General features: G+C 48.2%; 6 protein-coding genes across 6 annotated transcripts; 4 read left to right on the forward strand and 2 right to left on the reverse strand.

Moving 5' to 3' along the window:
- Nucleotides 1-627: 627 nt before the first annotated feature.
- B0J16DRAFT_342010 (uncharacterized protein) lies at nucleotides 628-1,834 on the forward strand. The gene is made up of 2 exons (XM_046127866.1): nucleotides 628-958; nucleotides 1,104-1,834. The coding sequence occupies exons 1-2, from the start codon at nucleotides 825-827 to the stop codon at nucleotides 1,534-1,536; spliced, it is 567 nt and encodes a 188-aa protein (XP_045983194.1). The 5' UTR covers nucleotides 628-824; the 3' UTR covers nucleotides 1,537-1,834.
- A 95-nt stretch (nucleotides 1,835-1,929) lies between these two features.
- On the forward strand, nucleotides 1,930-3,431 carry B0J16DRAFT_135964 (uncharacterized protein). Its single transcript, XM_046121811.1, has 3 exons — nucleotides 1,930-2,653; nucleotides 2,719-3,003; nucleotides 3,059-3,431. The coding sequence occupies exons 1-3, from the start codon at nucleotides 2,414-2,416 to the stop codon at nucleotides 3,335-3,337; spliced, it is 804 nt and encodes a 267-aa protein (XP_045983195.1). The 5' UTR covers nucleotides 1,930-2,413; the 3' UTR covers nucleotides 3,338-3,431.
- A 419-nt stretch (nucleotides 3,432-3,850) lies between these two features.
- On the reverse strand, nucleotides 3,851-4,441 carry B0J16DRAFT_136057 (60S ribosomal protein L37). Its single transcript, XM_046121812.1, has 3 exons — nucleotides 4,283-4,441; nucleotides 4,146-4,217; nucleotides 3,851-4,056 (listed from the first exon to the last, which is right to left on the reverse strand). Exons 1-3 carry the CDS (start codon nucleotides 4,338-4,340, stop codon nucleotides 3,911-3,913), a joined length of 276 nt encoding a protein of 91 aa, XP_045983196.1. The 5' UTR covers nucleotides 4,341-4,441; the 3' UTR covers nucleotides 3,851-3,910.
- A 391-nt stretch (nucleotides 4,442-4,832) lies between these two features.
- On the reverse strand, nucleotides 4,833-7,883 carry B0J16DRAFT_342014 (OPT oligopeptide transporter protein-domain-containing protein). Its single transcript, XM_046127867.1, has 3 exons — nucleotides 7,105-7,883; nucleotides 6,159-7,056; nucleotides 4,833-6,103 (listed from the first exon to the last, which is right to left on the reverse strand). Exons 1-3 carry the CDS (start codon nucleotides 7,651-7,653, stop codon nucleotides 5,151-5,153), a joined length of 2,400 nt encoding a protein of 799 aa, XP_045983197.1. The 5' UTR covers nucleotides 7,654-7,883; the 3' UTR covers nucleotides 4,833-5,150.
- A 2,036-nt stretch (nucleotides 7,884-9,919) lies between these two features.
- Nucleotides 9,920-10,675, forward strand: B0J16DRAFT_384616 (uncharacterized protein; the record flags this gene model as incomplete). The annotated part of the gene is made up of 1 exon (XM_046131438.1): nucleotides 9,920-10,675. The coding sequence occupies one exon, from the start codon at nucleotides 9,920-9,922 to the stop codon at nucleotides 10,673-10,675; it is 756 nt and encodes a 251-aa protein (XP_045983198.1).
- A 3,180-nt stretch (nucleotides 10,676-13,855) lies between these two features.
- On the forward strand, nucleotides 13,856-14,232 carry B0J16DRAFT_342023 (uncharacterized protein). The gene has a single exon (XM_046127868.1). The coding sequence runs from the start codon at nucleotides 13,874-13,876 to the stop codon at nucleotides 14,147-14,149; it is 276 nt and encodes a 91-aa protein (XP_045983199.1). The 5' UTR covers nucleotides 13,856-13,873; the 3' UTR covers nucleotides 14,150-14,232.
- The last annotated feature ends 4,454 nt before the right edge of the window (nucleotides 14,233-18,686 follow it).

Genomic DNA, 18,686 nt, shown 5'->3' on the forward strand with positions numbered 1-18,686 from the left:
GAGTTGATCAGGCGCGTTGTATGAAGATCGCTTATGTATCGTGGTATGCCAAAGACAGAGGAAATGTCCCGCCAATATCGTCGTAACAAGGAAATCAACAAAAGGGAGACTTGGCTCAAGTCTTGCACACAGAGGATGACAACCAAGGAAGGATGAAGTTCTCGAGGACACGGGTTCGTCTAGATATATGTATGCCGCTACTGTACTGTGGTGAATAAGGGGTCTTCCTACCTCCTAGGTACCAAGGTTCCATGGATGATAAGAGCCAGCAGCCAAGTAAACTTTTGAATTGCCTAGACTACTTGCCTGCCACTCTAACGCGAGTAAGGTTAACGTTGGATCACCGGGCTCAACTCCACTCCCACGCATCTGGGATCCAAGACCTGGTGACAATAACAATAGGAATGGCCACCAGCGGGAGCGGCGGCAGAAACATTAACGTCGGTCGATTTCAGGTTAAACCAAGTTTCGATTTTTGTAGATGCTGCACGCGTGACCGACTGATGGCGTTTAAACGGTGTCCCGTGCGGCCTGCTACTGGCTTATCTCACTGCAACTGCCCCAGTGGATTCTGCAAGCCCCCCGCCTGTCGCCTGCCCGTCCAAGGGTCCTGGAGCCACCTAGAATCGCTGCGGGAGATATGTATGCCTGAAGCATTATTACATCATTGCTGAGGTTGGGCATCTTACCCTGTCTCACCTCCAGAATCTGCTCGCATTCCAGGGTTTCATCCCATTCACCCATTGAGGCTCAACTGTACTACATTAGCACACTGTTTTGATAACTCTCATCCAAAACTTACCACAAGAGAGGAAAGGATATCAATGCACACTTTTTCTCTGCGCGCTGGGCTGCGGCCTTTCTACGGCAAGACGTCGTCCTTGCGGTCTGTCTTATTTCAGCGAGCCTCAATCACATCTACCACACCGCGATCAGCCAAGAACCAAATATATGCCCCGTAAGTCGAACCGAATCGCGTCGCTTTGACAGATCACATGTCTCCGCACATGTTCCCTCCTTGCAACCCTTATTTGCCGATCGCTTTCTGGGTCTTCGTACGCCGAGAAATAGCTTGTTTTGCATCTTTGTTGACCGCTCGCTAGTATCCGCAACAATGACTCCTTCTCAACCTACCTTTCACTTTCAACCTCGTCCCGCACACCCCTGTTGACTTTTTGGTCCGCTTCATGGTGCTCAACCTGCAAAGCTGTCAATCCCCTTCTTCGCGACCTCGTCGAGTCTGGTGTTGGCGAGGAGGAAGGCGGGGTGTCTCTTGCTACTGTCGAGTTTGATTCTCCCGATATCATGTCGGGAAACCCGAACCTGGCCATGACTTACATGATTACCAGCATCCCCACGCTACTGAGCTTTGATGGCGGGGAAGCTCAGACGGCTACCAAGCTTTCAGATGCCAGGAAGCTTGCAGATCAAGAGTTCTTAAAGGAATGGATCAGAACCGAAGCGAGACGGCATGGAGGCCGCGGAGGTGGCGGAGGAGGGTCATCACTTTTCGGAGGTTTGTTTGGCAAGTCATGAGACAATCTGATTTGATAGTGTAATCTACTATGTAGAACTTCCTCCAGCACTTCACCATGAAGTATCATATAAGCTAAATGGAACCAACACCATTTGGCACTTTCAAGGTCCCTGTGTATACGTCGTATTGCTGCATCTAGATAGTAGACAACATGTTCTATGTATGCACCAATTACACCTTCTTCATGTATGATGAATACAGGCATATGGTGATCTGGATGCATGTACTAGTTCGACTCCCATGATCTTGTTACTCAACCAATCATTTCATATCACAAAAATGGAATGTGGACAGCGGTGATTTGCTCATTACCTGAAATGTTTGAGGCATAATTGACACGATGCATCAACCTTCGCAGCATGACCTCGTGTAAAACTTGGCAATCAATAGTGCAACAACGAAAACTTGGCCTACACATAATATGAGTCAAATTTCAAGAACGTAAATCACCAGTCACAGGATTGACTAACTAGGAGGGCACAATGCCAGTACATCTTGACGGGCACTGCCATGTAATTGAAGGCCTGAGAAAAAAGACCCTCAGAGTATCAGGAGAATTGGCCCCCGAAAGCATAAGAATCGAAATGATTTGGTCACTTTATGCTAGCTTAGACTAGCACTTAGGCTACTTTATTATGGTAGCCGAAGCCTCAGAAGACAATTCTTCTCTCACCCACCTGGAGACAAACATATAGATCGGGAAATGTTTAAATTCGAGATACCATGTACGCCAACTGCCGGGTAGCTGACGCTAAGCAAGTATATTCTCCCACAACCTGCGCTCCACTATGACATTTGTCGCACAGTACCTACAATTGAACCTCAAAATCCTTGATAGCAACCTACCTAACAACCCCCATTGACACAGCCCACAAAATGGCTTCCATGTCACGGATACCTCATCTTCTAGAACCATATATTTCTCTCAGCTCTGAAGGCTCGCTAAATCTTGTTACAAGCGTACTCGGCGCAAATTCAAATTGGCTGCTCCTGCGACATGTCTACTCATACTTGAGAGGAAGCACAGATGGCGATGAGAGCACCAAAGACACAGGCGTGGTACTGGTCAGTTTTATGAGAGATGGTGCTTTCTGGAGAGAGGGATCTACAAAGCTGGTGAGTGGCCCTGTACTTATGGGAATGCATTTGTAAATATATGATAAATGCTCATACTGCACTAGGGGTTGGATCTGGATGCCCTCAGCAGGACAGGACGCTTCGCTTTCGTAGATGGACTCACGGGGCTCTACGACGACGCCAAGCCTCAAGCACCAAGTGCACGCAAAGAGAGAGTACTAAGAAGTACAGATCTTGCAGACATCAAGAGGGAAATCGAGGGAGCCCTTGGGGACTTGCGAGCCTCACGCAAAGTTCTCGTCATTGACCAACTCGATGCCCTGCTCGCCGTTACTGATGAGTCAACCACAAGTCTCACGTTACAAAACCTCGTTCTTGGTCTCCGCAGTGTAAGTTGAAATCAAATTATACGGGCCAATGCAGCATCTGACTCGAATTTCTCAGCTTGTTCACAGCACTCTTCTCACACTTTCTGCCGACACACCTCTGGTTGCTGCCCAAGTTACCACTCTGGAACGAGAGCACGCCAGCCTTGTCCTCTCGACAGCTCATGCGGCTGACGCGGTATTGGCGCTGCGTATGTTGGACACCGGAACAGCCAAGGACGTCAGTGGTGTAGTCCGCATTACAGGCTCTGGCATTGAAGGAATGGGAGGTGCTGTTGAGTACCTCTATCATGTAGTTGCAGATGGCGGTGTTAAAGTCTTTGAGAGAGGAACATAAAAATACAGATACGATAAGACGAAGATCGTGAACAATACAGCGATCGCAAATACGGCGTCAAGATAAGCTTGATCACACCGTTTAAGTAGCTTACCAATACGTGGCTTCAAGTCGTGCATCAGTTGAAGGGTATCATGCACAAAGGCGTCAATTTACCAGAACATGTGTCCGGATCTTTTTCTCACGTATGTCCTCTCGAATGGCTATAGGCGCGTTCATGCAGAATCAAGATGCCATTTCAGAACCTCGTAACCGAAACCCTATGGAATCTCAGAAGAGCAAAAGGGTCCTTTTTTTTACTTCCTTGCTCAAACATGTAAAACACCGTGCCCATGCTCCAAGCCGCCCCTTTACGGTCCTTCATCCACGAACCAACAAACACAACCGCCCGTCCCTCTCACCACCTTGCTCCAATTCCAACCAAATTCCCCTGCGGTCTCAGCTCACGCTATGAGAGAGCCGTCGTTGTTGTTTTGTGCGTGCTCGAGGGAATAGGTGTTTCGAACGTCCGTGATAGAAGAGGGGTAGGGCCGGAGAGGTGGTGGAGGGGGTCAGAAGGGATGCAGTCCCAGTTTAGGCCTTCTCGGCAGTAGCGCCACGGGCACCCTTGGGTGTGCCAGTCTGGAAACCGTTCTTGAATCGTCGGGACACATCCTTGAGGTAGCGAGTGCGGCCGGTACCGACGGTCTTTCTTCGCTTAGCCTTCTCAGACCAGTTGTCTATAGAGCTTGGTCAGTACTGCAGTTCAACAGTATCGGGTTTCTCGATATCAAATTTGTCGACGAATATCTGTAAGGTGTTCACGTACACTTGCGGATCTTGGCAGCAGGGTAACCGCAAGAAGAGCACTCATGCTTCTGGATGTGAAGAGAGCGGCGACCTAGAGAGATCCCATCAGTATTTCCGAGTAATTGTGGCATTTTTCCCAAGTCCACCCATCCAGACATTCTTCAACGCTCGCAATCGTCCAATTTCGGTGTCGCTTCTTTATCGAGGATTCCATTGCGCGTATCGAGACATGTCTGGATCAGGGACCGGAGGGCACAAGAACTAACCGCATCGTCGGCACAGGGTGTGCGTCTTGTTGTGACGCTTACCGAAGCTGGAGGTACCCTTCGCTGTTGAGACGCATTAGCAAAGCTGCGGAAATGCTTTCGAGAGAATCATCTGCTGTCGTTTCGCGACCAGCTGACGGGCGGCGACGTACTCATCTTGGCTGTGGTGTTTGGGCGGTTAGTTGGATGGCGATCGAGAAATTCTCAATTTGGGAGACCTTTTTTGCCGGAGTGCGAATTTACAACCCTAAGGAGGTGAAATTCAGGTGTGGGCGATTCGTTGTCATGTGATGTTGAAAGGCCACGTGACTGGGGCAAGAACGACTTTCGCTCCTCCATGGCTCCGCACTCAGGCAGTAGGTAGGTACCTTAGTGGTGGTGGGGCAGCTTGAGTCGTTCAAGTTCAAGCAATTGATCGATCAATCATTCAAGCTTATTGGACAGACAGTATTTCAGGTATAGGTACAAAATGAGATTGAATCGCATTGAATTAGGTAAATCGAATTGCATTGGACTTGATTGAATTGAATTGAGCTTCTTGAAATTGAATAGTTCCCTCATATCATTAAACAAAAATTCGTCCCACTACCTAATATCAATCAACATCAATCGTTATCGAGGTATCTCGCACACCTAGCCAGCCATCCTTTCCAAATCGCATACAGCCCAGACCATAACGCCGTTAAACCATCAATCGCCCAAAACCTCGCTTCCCAAGCACATGTTCATGACTAATACTGTCTACGACTTCGGAATCCTCAGTTCCATGAGGAGGGTCCAATGGTAGTTCCTTCAGGCACCGATTTCGAAATGGCATGTGTCTTCCAATCCATCGTCTCCAGAGCACCATAATTTCCCCACCAGTTTGGAGGAGAAGCGCTCGTCAGGTACAGTGTGAAAAAGATCACCATGGTCGACATGATAAGACCGCAATCCAGAGCTGCCGATGTGACGTAGTTGTACTGGAGCCACCAGCCAGTATATCTCCTCTTGACAAAGCGGTTAAAGAAAGCACCGACAATGCCCCAGCAGAGATAGATATAAACAGAGGCTGGAGGCAACATGCCGGCACCTCCATAAATCAGGGGGGTGCTGACATATCGCCATATTGAGCGCGGCCACTTGCGGGCGAGGAGCCATGTGATGATAGGTGTGACAGCACCAACCAGCCAGAACCACTGGAGGGAAGAATATATCGCGCCGTGGCTAAAGATACGGGCTGGGCCAATGGCTCCCCAGATGACAGAAGCCGTGTAGAATACACGACCGCCTGGGCATGTGTAGTTGTTGGGTTGGTCGATAGAACAGACGTCGGGAATGTGCCCAAGAGCCCAGTTCATTACACAGATCTGTACAATAGCTGACCAGATCGACGCCACAAGCTGCGACGAGAACATGACTCGAGGAGGGACCTTCATGTAGTGCCCGAGCTTGAGATCCTGGGCGAAGTAAAGTGCCTGGCCCATGCAGATATAACCGTAGTTCTTGAACATCATCATAGCCATGGGGCGACCCGGAACCATGTAGCCAATGATGAACTCTGTCAAAACGTTGAGGCCGAGCTGGATGTTGGTGATAGCCTGTACAACACCAATGGGGATCAGCCACAACACGGGTATGAGGAGGCAGATGAAGTAAGCCCAAACAGGGAAGCCTGTTGGCCAGCCAGCAATGACACCGATTGAGATTGCTACCATGACAATGAATAGAGCTGTTTACGATCAGTATCGCTACATATTGATGATATATCGAGGGGGTTGACTTACCAGCATACCACCAGTCCTCTGCATCTCGATACTTCTTCATCAGGCGCATATGAACATCATCCTCCTGGTTACGGGCAAGCTTGAACTGTCTCCAGATTTCATGCCCATGGTAGAGTACAACGTGCACGACAACAGCTGTCACAGCCGCGAAAGACAGTCCATACGAAAGGGCGAATTGCGTTGGCAAGAAAAGCGGCGAGTACTCCTTGTATGCTGTCTCGTTGAAGTGGAAGTTCCCGTCGAGGATCCTCGAGACATTGTAAATGGCGCCCGTGTTATCGTAGGACTCGGATGACTGTACGGGGAAGTAATCCGCATACCATGTACCGGTGAAATGAATGCCCATGGATATGCAAATGAAGAAAACGACAATACCCACGAGAACGTTGGCGATGGCGTGGAAAGGCGGGATCAAAGGAGACTGCAGGTACCCGCTGTAAACGGTCCAATCGAAGGATGTTGGCATCAAGCCATAGCCAGTCATGCCGCCGAAGAGCTTGTTGACTGTGACGTTGTGAGGCGCAAGCCAGCAAACCCAAGTAAAGTAGGACAGTCCCTTGAAGATCCAGCCGGGGAACCAGTACCAAACGAAGCCTCCACATCCCACAATCAGGAACCATCTATAACGGCCCATCTTCCAGCCGTTGGTTTTGGTGGGGTCAGAGCCTGAGTGGTCGTGAAGCGTGTAAAACAATGCGCAGTTGACTAGATCGGTAGGCCAGATCATGGCAGCAGGCCACACTAAGAAGCGACGGGCAAGACCTGCCAATCCATAACCGGTACAGAGAGTCGTAATTCCAAATAGGATTTGGAACGCCCAACCGAACTTTTGACCGTAGAAAACCTGTTGGGCAAGAAGTACATCGGTTGCATAGAGAACACCACCACCATAAGCAGCCTGGATATGAAATTAGTGACTGTTCAAGTATACCAAGGGATCGCTTACATTAGACATGGCGACAATCACCACATGCTCCTTGTAGTTGAATTTCCCTGGCTTGAGGTTGAATTTGAGGCCAAACAAGTTCCATTCACGATCTGGCATGATCAAATCCCAGCCGAGACCAAACGGATAGGCGACAAGCTGAACAACATAGGTGGTGACCGTAACACTAGGATTTCTTAATGAGAAGAGCATGTTAACACCGGAGCCGATGGTGCATAGAATCAGGCCAATCGTCCAGGCGCGAATAGTGTTGGCGGGAACATCGACATCGTAGTTTCGGACAACAGATCGGACTTCGGGATAAGGACTGTTGTCTTCCATGAGCGCGTGCTCAATCTCAATCCCCTTCTCGGCATTTCCTGTCGCGATAGCGGCGTCCACATCTGTGAGGTCGTCGATGGGTAAGTTGGGGTCAAACTTGTGCGACTTTTCGAATTGCTGAAGGTTCTCGAGATAATCGCGACCGGAGGCGGAGACAGTCTCGAGAGGGCCTGGGATAGGAATAATGTCCTCGGCCTCGTGGCGCTTGCGAAACAGAGAGGGCGCCATGGCGATTAATAGATATCCGTTGCAGGGAGCAATGGACGACTACAGCGATAGCGAACCAACGGCGATGCGTAGGTTGAAGCCCGCTATGGCAGCGACAACAACAGCCTGGTCTTGGTCTTTTGTGTTGCGAGGCGATGTTGAAGCAAGCAAAAGAGGAAGCCGACAGCGGCTGCTGCTCTACTGGTGTGGTTATACAGACTGAGACTAGGACGAGGACTGGGGGGATCTCAGCCCCAAGAGACAAGGAGGGTCAGAGGGTCGCTCCCCGCGAAGGGACGATTGGCACACCATATTCTGCTCTTGAGAACACCACCAGAACCCGGTGCTAGACGACTTGGGCTATAGTGTTGTTTTCTGTGCATTGGCTATCGCGGGCGACGGCACGGTTCAGTCCAGACCACCTTCTGGATTGGGAATAGATCAAGCTTAGGCCATGTCACCTCCAGCTCCAGAGCTTCCATAGTCTCTGAATCTTCAAATTTTCGGACCTTTTGTCTTGTTCGCTTATTCATTTGGCCAATTCTTTGTATCAATAGGTTGGGAAGATTGAAGCTTTCAACCGCATTTGAAACCATGAAGCCTGTCGGTGCTTTCTACATATAGTACCTACTCAAATGGAAGGCAGCACACCTATCTTGACGACCGCCCAGCATGCCCAGGATAGCCCAGTCTTCTCAAGGTCACATCAGGTGTTGGCACGCCATTTAGAAGATCTTAATTCATCCAATAAGCCCTGGTCCAGATGGTGCTCAAACCTTCAGAGCGCGCTGCTTATCTCCAGCCCCTCTAGGATTAGCCTCGGCCCATAAGATAACCGTCGGGGCTGTGTGAATGTGATCTCTGGCGTGTTTCAATCTCAAAACTCAACCCAGCCTGGCACTTTTGTCTACATAAACGGCACGTCCGGCTGTAAATCATGCTCTGGACGAGAAGAAATAAGCAATTGTTGTTATTTAATTATCCGTATCCGTAGTCCTCAAGTGATCCAGGGTCCGGTCAATTGCAGCCATGAACGCTTACCTCCTTGCCGCGATATCGGGTCCGGTATCCCAGATTCAGTATGCTTCTGGAACAGAGAGGCTTAAAGTTGGCGGCCGGAATCTTAGATACTCTATGGCTATAACATTCTCATCCTGTTGGGTTCCAGCTAGAAGGGGAATGAGTTTTCTTGGATGTTACGTTCTGTTTTAATTGTCCCACTTTATTAATCCGAAAAACTCGTTCACTTCAGCAAAAAGTCCTTTGATAAGTTAAAGAATATGGTTCCATTTGACTCCAGCCTTTATCACGTGGCGAACTTTTGTTCAGCTCGGCTCACGTTGTTACTAAAAGGTTGGAACCTTTGATGAGCCCACCTGTGTAAGACATCGGAGCGACATTGGTATAGAAGTTTTGTTTTGCAATAAATAAAAATTTATAAAAAAAGAAAGAAAGAGACAAAAAAAAAACACCTTTAGGCTGAACGCTGTTAAACGATTGAATTTCCGAGAATACCTAGTTGTAGTTGGGTGTCGTTTATTAACTACCTACTACTTATGTACCTAAGACGGCCCTGGCTTGTCACAAAGTATCCGGGCACGTACTTATTGAATTATACCTGTAGCCTTAAGTTCATTATAGATAGCATTTGTGGGTCCACATACCAGAGAAACTTATTAGTGACTTCAATCGCAACAGACAGTCAAACGTGATGCCGAAGAACACGATACATCATACACGTTCAGATGCATACCAACTTGTTGAAAAGCTGTGCCGTTAGGATTTTCGATAGGTAGGTAGTATATGTCTTTTATGCCCCGTGTGTGCACATCATGCACCTCTAATTGCTTTGTTAAACAGAAGCCTAATAGATAAAAACCGGTTCCTTCTATTCTAAGATTCTGCTAATCGATACAGGTTGTTACTTGTGATTGCCTGATGATAGCGGTGCAGGATGTGCACCTCGAACATCAACGAGATTAGGACATGAGTAAGTAAACCCATTGACCACTTGCTTTAGCAATGTCATGAAAGGCCAGACCAAGGTACCTCTAGTCGGGCCAATAACGATATATATACGTTTGTTGAATTCTAAGGTGTACGTCCACGAGTTGTTCACGACTACCTACCTACCTAGGCAAGAATCCGTTCGTATGAAGGTGACGCAATGACTGTTGCCTGCCTAACATGATGACCTACACTTAAGGACCGAGTTCAGTTGAGCATCAAGCGCGGGGTAATGAACAAAATTCCACCGCATCTTACTTGTGACCGCAGAGCAGCCATAATGTCGACTACGCCAGGAGTGACTTTCCGCAAGGACGGGAAGAAAACATTCATCCCGCTCGAGAATAACCCAGAAGTCTTTAACAAACTCATATACGACCTTGGCGTCTCCGAGAAGCTGGGTTTCTACGATGTCTACAGCGTTGACGAACCTGAGTTGTTGGCTATGATCCCTCGCCCTGTCCACGCCCTCATCTTCATCACTCCCGCGCCCATGTGGTCTCGCGTTCGTGAAAGTGATCCTGGTTCAACAGAGTTGACATACGACGGTTCTGGCCCAAACGAGTCAGTCATGTGGTATAGACAAACTATCGGACATGCTTGCGGCCTCATCGCTCTGTTGCATAGTGTAAGCAATGGTACCGCCAAAGACTTCATCAAACCAGGCTCGCTTCTTGATAAGATTATCACAGAAACACGGGATCTCAAGCCGCGTGCCCGTGCAGACTTCCTCTACAATTCTGTCGAGCTAGAGAAGGCTCATATGGCTGCTGCCGTAACTGGGGATTCTGCGGCACCTTCTAGCCAGGAACCTGTTGGTTATCACTTCATCAGCTTTGTCAAGGGTTCGGACGGGCATCTGTATGATTTAGAGGGAGGATGGGGCGAGCCAGTTGATCGCGGTATCCTGAATGAGGGTAATGACCTTCTCAGTGATCAGGCATTGGAGGCTACAGTCAAGAAATTCACCCAGGTTGCTGATGGCAATCTCGAGTTCAGCATCATCGCTCTGTCAACAGTCCCAAACGAATACTAATTGGAGTGACACGGCCGTTGGATGGATTGCGACACGACTTGAATGTATATGGAAGTACCTTCTCTCATAGTATGCAATTCAGTTTCACAGCGCTCTCAGCTTGACAAACTGATGAGACGACTGCACGGAATGGCCTGAAGGCTCGTCCTTGTGGCTTTGTAGCGCGGTACTGTGATAGGGTTTTTGGTGTTATCCTGCACCAAGAGGCACTTGTGCTGTATCCAAACGTTACGAAAACCAACCCGTCGAGTGATTGACGCCCAAATACATTAATCAATACGCACTGCTCATGTTACTGCGATGGTTATGGGATTCCATCCGGCGCCGTTCTCTAGGTTTTCGATGGACCGCATTCGAAGTATTGCTTATGGCTAATGGTAAAGGTTTTTTAATCACATCGATAGACTCATGCCGATTGGCGATTTTCTTGATTCACGAGTGTTAAACATGTGGAAGAAAAAAGGACTCCGTATCGGCAACTGCATCTGCGCAGTGCCGGTCTTGTAGGGCCTGTTGTATAACTCTGCCACTGCCGTCCGCGTCTTGTTATACCTCAGATGCAAATATTTGCTTTAGTGGCGATGTTCCATACGCAAGATAGTGCTCGAGGAAGACAACTCGGGTATTCTATCATAAGCACCGTCCGCTTCCAATGACAAGAGTGTCGTTTAAAACTGATTTGATAATGGGCCATTATATCTAATGTCAGTCTGGTTCTGATCTAGCAAATGGACGAAGCTGACGCTTCAACTCTCCAGACCTTCAACGACTTCCTGCATGTATCAGGGCAAGAGTGCATTGTGTTACAAGAGTTTCTGCTTTCGGGGGCATGGATCGTAGAGAGGTGCTCAATATATCATGTGCTGGAGTGGTCTATCGCTATGCGATTCCTGTCGTCCGCCTGACTATGGATCTACGCTCTTATACCACTGGTAACTTGTAAGACGGACCGGAACCGGACTCCTCAAGTTTCATCAGATATTCGCAATAACTTTAGCTTTGCTCTTTGTCACCTGAAGTCCCCTACTTCTTAAATCTTGAGATCCGTGGAGGCTAGTTCTGCATTAGACTTCGGAACACGGCAGTACACCTGTTACATGCATCATCGGGTATGCAGCTGGCCGGCTACCACGTTGTGAAGCATATACACGAGGACCTATAGCCATTCGAACTTTGTACAACAGTAAAGTCCTGAGGCTTTCCCCACGTTCGTTCTTACTCGTCGTTATAATTTCCTCTGCGTGTGCTTAAGAAGTTTCTCATTCATTGGATGTCTCGGACATTGACCCGCCAAAGAGCTTGTGGCACTGTAAGGAATTCTATCTACCTAGTGACGAACGTCAGCGGTGTCTCTTATATTCTGCTCCGAGGTAAACGTAATATGATCTAGGTACCTGCCGATAAGCTCTCTGCCTAACCACATGGCTTCCTGTTTCTCCTGTGATGTAACATGTGTACTTTCTAAGCAGTTTCGTGCCACAGTGATTGAGGCTCAATGTATAGAATATGAAAACAGCCCAAGTTTCTTTGTTAGTATTTGGCGATCATACAAGACGGAAGGTGTACACTAGGAAACAGGTCTCGTAGATGCTTAGCAATGGGCACCGCAAGAATCCCGGCTGAGATAGACTACCGCGTTCGTCTAACACAATGTATTATACGGAGACCATGGTGATGAATTTGTTTCAAACCTTACCAAACAACATAGCAGTGACCTTGCAATGTCATGTATCCAGATGCTTACCCTATAGAAAGTATGTGAGACTCGCGTTGAGAATATTCAAGTACTTGGACACTATCGTTTCAATAATGGTCGGTTACGGTAACATAGAGTTAATGTTCACGTCCAGAATGAGGCTACCTACCTGTTAGTTGTGATCTGTTATCAAAGAGTAACGTCATGCTATGCAAATGCCATCGATTGCACCAGAGCAAATCGACGGTAGGTGCAATCACACCGGTCCTTGTATCCGTATAAACTACATATCATATTTACTATGCATACGCCAGTACTATTGGCCTTGGAAGGGGTTCTGTCCCAGCTCTACGATTTCTGCTGGAGGCGTCGATCTCTACACAGCTCATCAAACATGCCATGGTGCTCTAATTAGACATCAGAACATTTTGCCGGGCAGTATTCCGTCGTCGCAGGGATACGTGGAAACAACTAAGACATACATAATTATAATGGAGCAGGTACGGTACTTTAGTAATGTACAGGAGTAGTACAAAGAACTAACAGTGACATTCGTTCAAGATGATGATGCCCTGACTCTTCATGAGCAGCCCAGCCAGCACATGCAATATTCTAGAAATCCCATGGCAAGACCCGCTCGGGTAGTGTTGAAGATCCCCCTGTGATGTCAAATTTAGCAGGCGCCCCATTTCTGTTAGACTGCTATGTACTTAATTACTGGGTCCAACTGTCACCAACGTAACGGTGGTCAGGACTCAGCCGTTATCATTTCTGTTGCCAATTTAGATGAGATGATAATTAAACAATCAGCCTCTTCAACACTTCTCAGCCTTGCGCGCTCGTCCAAGCGACAGAGCATACGCAGTGTGCAACGTCCGGAGAAAAAGGCCCGCGGTAACCTATACAAGCCTCAGATACTAAGCCGAGCATGAAATAACCGTCATTTTATTGTCGAGGAGTGAGAGCTGATGGGTGGGACGATACCCAATAGCATTGAGGGAATCTGTCTGTGCCTTCAACCTAGGCGAAGCTACCGGGCGTGCTTCACTCGTAGATCATGGTAAACGATGATGTCCTTTGGGTTCTTCGTGATCACGATGAGAGATCTGGTAGGGCCCCTTTGTCGAATTCACACCTTTATTGACTGGCATGTCCACATATTGATAGACAGATCGTCAACAACTGCAGCTACTCAGCCGAAGCCTTGTATGATTGGAGAGGATTCGAAGACCCTTGAATTGGCAACAAAGATCCGTATTTGATATTCCAGCCTCGCACTGCCCTTGAGCTAGCCTGTCGTCTGGTGTCTGCCCTGCTGTCGAATAACCACGGCGGCAAGAATCAGATACATCACATTGTACACCGAGCTCAAGGCGACTTGGGACAGCAGAGCGAGCAGCGGTGGACAGACTAGCTGGGAGGATTTACCCATACCTACTAGTACCTAGACCTTGACATAGAGGTCCAGGCGGCCAGCCGCCTGTGGGACCGAACCCGAGAGGATGGATCCCTTCTTAGTACATTTCACAGGGAGAGGAGTTTTTTTCCTTTTATCTTTCCTTCTTCTTTTTCTTTTTCCCATTTCTCCCACGCATTCCTTCCAATGTGAATGGGGCCACACAGGGATCGTCAATAAGTTTCCAGCAAAGTTCATATGTGTTGTGGCTTCTCTGCCAAGTTTCGGTGTACTTGTGATATTGGTGATATTGGTGGGCGTATGTACTGCAGATGACCAGCTCATCATCAGGGGTCCTTTTCTTTGCATTTTACGACGGTGAAGCACCTTGCAGTGCAGCGCAGCGCAATACAATACATATGTGCATTGCAGTCGATATCAGAAGTTCATGTTTTTAAGGTAACGCCGGTAACCGGCAACAAAGAGCCAGCCCAGGCAAGACCGGCAGATCGACGATGAGAAAGCGAAAAGACAACATGACTGGTCGGATCAGAGCGGATCAAGCAGCAGCTAAGCATGGCTAGCTAGTTCGAACGGTCTATCCCGGGGCATGGAAGCGTATTTTTGGATGTAGCCTCATTGGGCTCAGCGCTGAGCCTCGCCCACCAGAATAGGAGTGGCTTCGTGGGCTCACGCACGTTGGAAAAAAACGCCAACATTCGGTCCTTGTCCCTGGCCCTGACCCTGGCCTCTTTAGCTGCTTAGAAACCGAAACTCGTCCCATGTCCATCTCATCGTCCTGCTAGACTTGTCCAAAGAAGTTTGGTACTGTCCGGCTTTACGTCATTGATTATACCGTTGAACAAAAGCTACCGCCGGACCATCCGGGGGAGATGAAAGAGGACTTAGCTTGCCGCTTCCATATGTATCGAAGCAACTCTCTCAAACCGATGAATAGCTTTTTAGTAAACAGCGAAACCCTACAAGTAGCGCGAGGTATGGGGAGGGATCAAGGACAACAAAACAAAAAGCTTGTCCACTCGTTCTTGTGTCAGTACGCGTCGATACCTACTTGAACCACATTGGAAGACGCGTACTCGTTAACTAGTACTGTAGCTAGTGGATGGTGACGGAATGTGGGTATATCCTGCAAGGTACAGCGCGAAGAACAGGGGAGATGCCCAGGATCCACGATCGATCTAGTCGACAAGTACCTCAAAGGTACATGCTGGATAGGTACTTCGCTACTGTCTCTCTTGATGGGTGAGTGACTGCTGCTCCGTGCCTGGCCATGAATCCCACAAGCTCCATCAGTAAAGTCACTTTCTTATTGCCAAGATCAAGCTAGAGGATGTCAAGGAAGGCCCACCAAGTTCTGCCAAGTAACTGGCATACATCCAGCTTGGCGCTAGGGACAGACCAGTTTAAACCCCCTGATAGCCCTGGCAATCGAGCCATGGCAGCGGAGAAGACGCGTATCAAGACCGCTGCTCCGTAGGATACCTACTATGTAGGGATGGGATTTGTCGCCGAAGCCCCATGCATGCCTGGAGAAGACGAAATTCGATACTGTGATGGCATTTCATGCATAGGTCTTTTGAGAGGAGACTTGAACGGAGCCAGGTCCGCAACTCTAAAGTATGTACACTGTAGACTATAGATTGTAGACGGGGATATAGATTCCGGTTCTTGGGTGTAACCATGAGCGGACGCTAGCAGCTTGAATCTTGAATCTTGAATCTTGAATCTTGATAACCTAACCATCTAATAACTGCCCGGGGAGAAGTGTGCAGACACCCTACCTGAACCCATTTGTAATGCGCTGTGCAACGATTACCTAGGGATGGAAGAGTTTCCAGACGGGAAAAAGAGTCATCGACTGCCCGTTCTACTAGCCCGATGCAGAAATGGCCGTTGAAACGGAGCGGACACAATTAATCGTAGACTCACATGTTAGCACCCATTTGCTAGGCTGTCGAGTTTTAAAATAGTAGCTTCTAAAGAGAGCAGGGCATGACCCCGCTGGGCCAGCACTGACAGCCCAAGCCCCCTGGTAGCCGTATTGGATTGTTTCGAAACTTCAACACCAGGTGAATGTTTTGCGCAATATCAGCCTAGACTGCGTATAGCTTCAAGAGGTTGGAGGTCAGGTGCCGTCATGGCCTTCTTTCTTTTTTATTTGGGGAGGCAGTACGTACACAAAGACCCTTTTCTTCATGTTAAGTAACGGATAAGAAACTGTCCGCCCGCACAACCCAAAGCGGAAGACGTTAAATCACCGGTTGGTGGAAGATGGAAATTGTTCCGTTTACCACTGATTGATTACCTACCTAGGTACCTATCTACCTATGCTTGGCCAGTGGCCTTTCTCTCTTTCTGAGCCTCTCCTCTCCTCTCCATCTGCTCTCCCCTCTTCTCCCTTCCGTGGCGCAGCATAGGTGGGATGCGTGCGTGTGCTGTACGATGCTCCACGACGTCGAACTCTACACGAGGTTTGGTCGCCCTGCATCCAGTCTTGGCCAGAGCGCATGGTTTAGAGGCCAGGGGAAGATAGGTTATCTTTGGCATGTGCTGGCTTCGCCCATTTGTATAATAATGCGATTATTATACCCCCGGTCCATGAACCGTAAAGTCATGACGGATTTTAAATAAAGACACCCATGTCGAGAACTGAATGAATAAATTGTCATTAAACTGTGCATATGCACACACACACGCACACAAGCGTTATTGATTGTATTATAGTGCAATCTTCATCGTTGATACTGCAATAATAGCAAATTATTCAACATTTGAGACAAGGAAATCTGCATTGAGTGGTTTCAGAAGCTGGTTATCATATGCATGTTAATCGACATTCATTTCCAATGAGTACCTATTGTCGGATGGCGACATCACATCACTTTACCCGTTGCATCGGCGTGTTGTACTGGAGTTTGCTCCAACGTCAGCGCAGCCCTGTGCCGCACGCGGATGCGAGAACGGGATGCTGCTGGTAGGGATCACGATATGGAGCGAAGGACTGACGGTGGGCAGGCAGTTTCGGGTGGTTTGTATGATTTTAGATGGATTGGAGGTAATCATCGAGTCAGGGTGTCGTCTAACCAGGCTATCCATCCATTGACTTGAGGCCTATTGTTGGAAGCTTCTCGCTTCTGGGGTTTGCTTCGTATTCATCCATTAGTAGGTAGACCGTGCCTAATTGATTCCCCTCGTTTCTTTCTCCCTTGAATTGAACAGACCTGGCTGGATTTTCTCCTCTTCTCCCTCGCTCTTTTTCTTCGTCTCTCTGTTCTGCTGCATTGAAGACCTCAGCGCGACGTCAGATCGCCCGTCTTTTCTTTTCACCATCTCTTTAATCTCCCGGGCTGTGTGGCGTCTGGGGAAGCACTTAACATAATACTTACCCAGGCAGAAAGGAAGTCAAGAGCGGAGACTGGACGAGACGCGACAACAAAGCGAGCAACTCGACCGAAACGAAAAGAAACCAATGCAGAAGGCAAAGTAGAACGATTGAAATATATTCGACGGGCATCCAACAATAACGGCAACCAATACTGAGATTTGAGTAATCTCCATCCATATTCGAAAGACACCTGTCTCGGCCGAACGAAACAACTATATCCGTACATCGAGACAAGCTGAAATTAAGTTGTTTGAATATCGGCGGATCCTTTCCTGGTTCAATAACCGACGTCTATCTCAACCAAGCCTCAATAGCACCAACGGCGTTTCGGCTTGTATAATCTTTTAATCAAGCTTAAGCTCGCCTAAAGTATTTCCCTCGTGGGAATAAATCGATTCATTGGGTCCCTCAACTTCCGGCCGCTCCGCCCGCATTTCGCACCAACCGACCGATCCATCCTGAGAGAGAGGTACATGTCGCTCTACAGTACAGTAGCAGTACATTCAGACAGTATCCGTGCTACCTACGGAGCTCCATAGACTAACAACAAATCTCGAAACGAACCAACCTACGAAGGCTTTCCGTGTCCCCGTCCTCGTCAGCATTCGTCACTGCTCCCACACCACTGGTTTTTTATCACTGGGTTAGGAAATAATTCTATCGAGACGAATAACGGGACAACTGAATGAGCACAAGAAAAACAAAATAATAACCCACCAAAACTTGTAAGTTGTGCAGTTTTCTTGCTCTCGATTATAACTATCCGAGATCGGTCTGAGACTTTAAGCATTCATTGCCAGCTCGTGTCAATTGAGTTTATGGAGCATACAGACAGTATCTGCTGCTCATCATGACTTCAGCAAAGTCTAATATCTCTTATCCCGTTCTCCGGGCAGCCTCCATTCTCCTCCATCCCTTCCTTTCACAAGTCACAACCTAGCCCACCCCTCTATTAATTGCTCATCGCCAATCCCTTGTCTCGTCTGCCATTGGCATTTGTCTTGCCACAGCAGAATCAAATACGGGGATTGCATTTCTTGGGGCGGCATTTTGTTTTCATTTTTCTTCTTCGCAAAATCGCAACCACAACCACAATCACATCACATCACATCCATACATCCCTCCTCGCTTCGCATTGCTTCGCATCCATTCTCTGTCATCTAATTTGATCCTCCCCAACCACTGGTAGCTCATGATATCCTTCCTCACTCTTTCGGACTGAGCCACTCCCGCAAATCGCACATGCCGCTACCTCCCAAGACCAGGGTCCCCTTGTCTTATTTTCCTTGTATCTAAGCCTCTCTGCACATACCTACTTTCTCGCTACATACATAGTGTGTACAGTACGCAGTTGTTGCTTGTTGTTGAACCTGGCCCCTTGTGAGCTCGGCCCCCTTGGTACCTACTGTATTTTGGCCTATCTTTGTTCTGTCCACACGCATCTTCCCCTTCTCACACACGCCCTCCTCTGACTTTCCTTCCTTCTTGTTAAGATTGCCAGTGTTTAGTCTCC

This window comes from Fusarium flagelliforme (genome assembly GCF_020744385.1).
Source record: "Fusarium flagelliforme strain FIESC 12 MPI-CAGE-AA-0113 chromosome Unknown B0J16scaffold_4, whole genome shotgun sequence".
Classification (NCBI taxonomy): domain Eukaryota; kingdom Fungi; phylum Ascomycota; class Sordariomycetes; order Hypocreales; family Nectriaceae; genus Fusarium; species Fusarium flagelliforme.

Bases quoted from the DNA above. Each gene is read 5' to 3' on its own strand.
- B0J16DRAFT_342010 (XM_046127866.1), top strand. From the start codon at position 825: ATGCACACTTTTTCTCTGCGCGCTGGGCTGCGGCCTTTCTACGGCAAG. The intron at 959-1,103 runs GTAAGTCGAACC...ACCGCTCGCTAG, and splicing joins AAGAACCAAATATATGCCCC to TATCCGCAACAATGACTCCT.
- B0J16DRAFT_135964 (XM_046121811.1), top strand. From the start codon at position 2,414: ATGGCTTCCATGTCACGGATACCTCATCTTCTAGAACCATATATTTCT. The intron at 2,654-2,718 runs GTGAGTGGCCCT...ATACTGCACTAG, and splicing joins GAGAGGGATCTACAAAGCTG to GGGTTGGATCTGGATGCCCT. The intron at 3,004-3,058 runs GTAAGTTGAAAT...CGAATTTCTCAG, and splicing joins TCGTTCTTGGTCTCCGCAGT to CTTGTTCACAGCACTCTTCT.
- B0J16DRAFT_136057 (XM_046121812.1), bottom strand. From the start codon at position 4,340: ATGGAATCCTCGATAAAGAAGCGACACCGAAATTGGACGATTGCGAGC. The intron at 4,218-4,282 runs GTCTGGATGGGT...GGATCTCTCTAG, and splicing joins GATTGCGAGCGTTGAAGAAT to GTCGCCGCTCTCTTCACATC. The intron at 4,057-4,145 runs GTACGTGAACAC...CAAGCTCTATAG, and splicing joins TGCTGCCAAGATCCGCAAGT to ACAACTGGTCTGAGAAGGCT.
- B0J16DRAFT_342014 (XM_046127867.1), bottom strand. From the start codon at position 7,653: ATGGCGCCCTCTCTGTTTCGCAAGCGCCACGAGGCCGAGGACATTATT. The intron at 7,057-7,104 runs GTAAGCGATCCC...TTTCATATCCAG, and splicing joins TGATTGTCGCCATGTCTAAT to GCTGCTTATGGTGGTGGTGT. The intron at 6,104-6,158 runs GTAAGTCAACCC...GATCGTAAACAG, and splicing joins AGAGGACTGGTGGTATGCTG to CTCTATTCATTGTCATGGTA.
- B0J16DRAFT_342023 (XM_046127868.1), top strand. From the start codon at position 13,874: ATGGATCCCTTCTTAGTACATTTCACAGGGAGAGGAGTTTTTTTCCTT.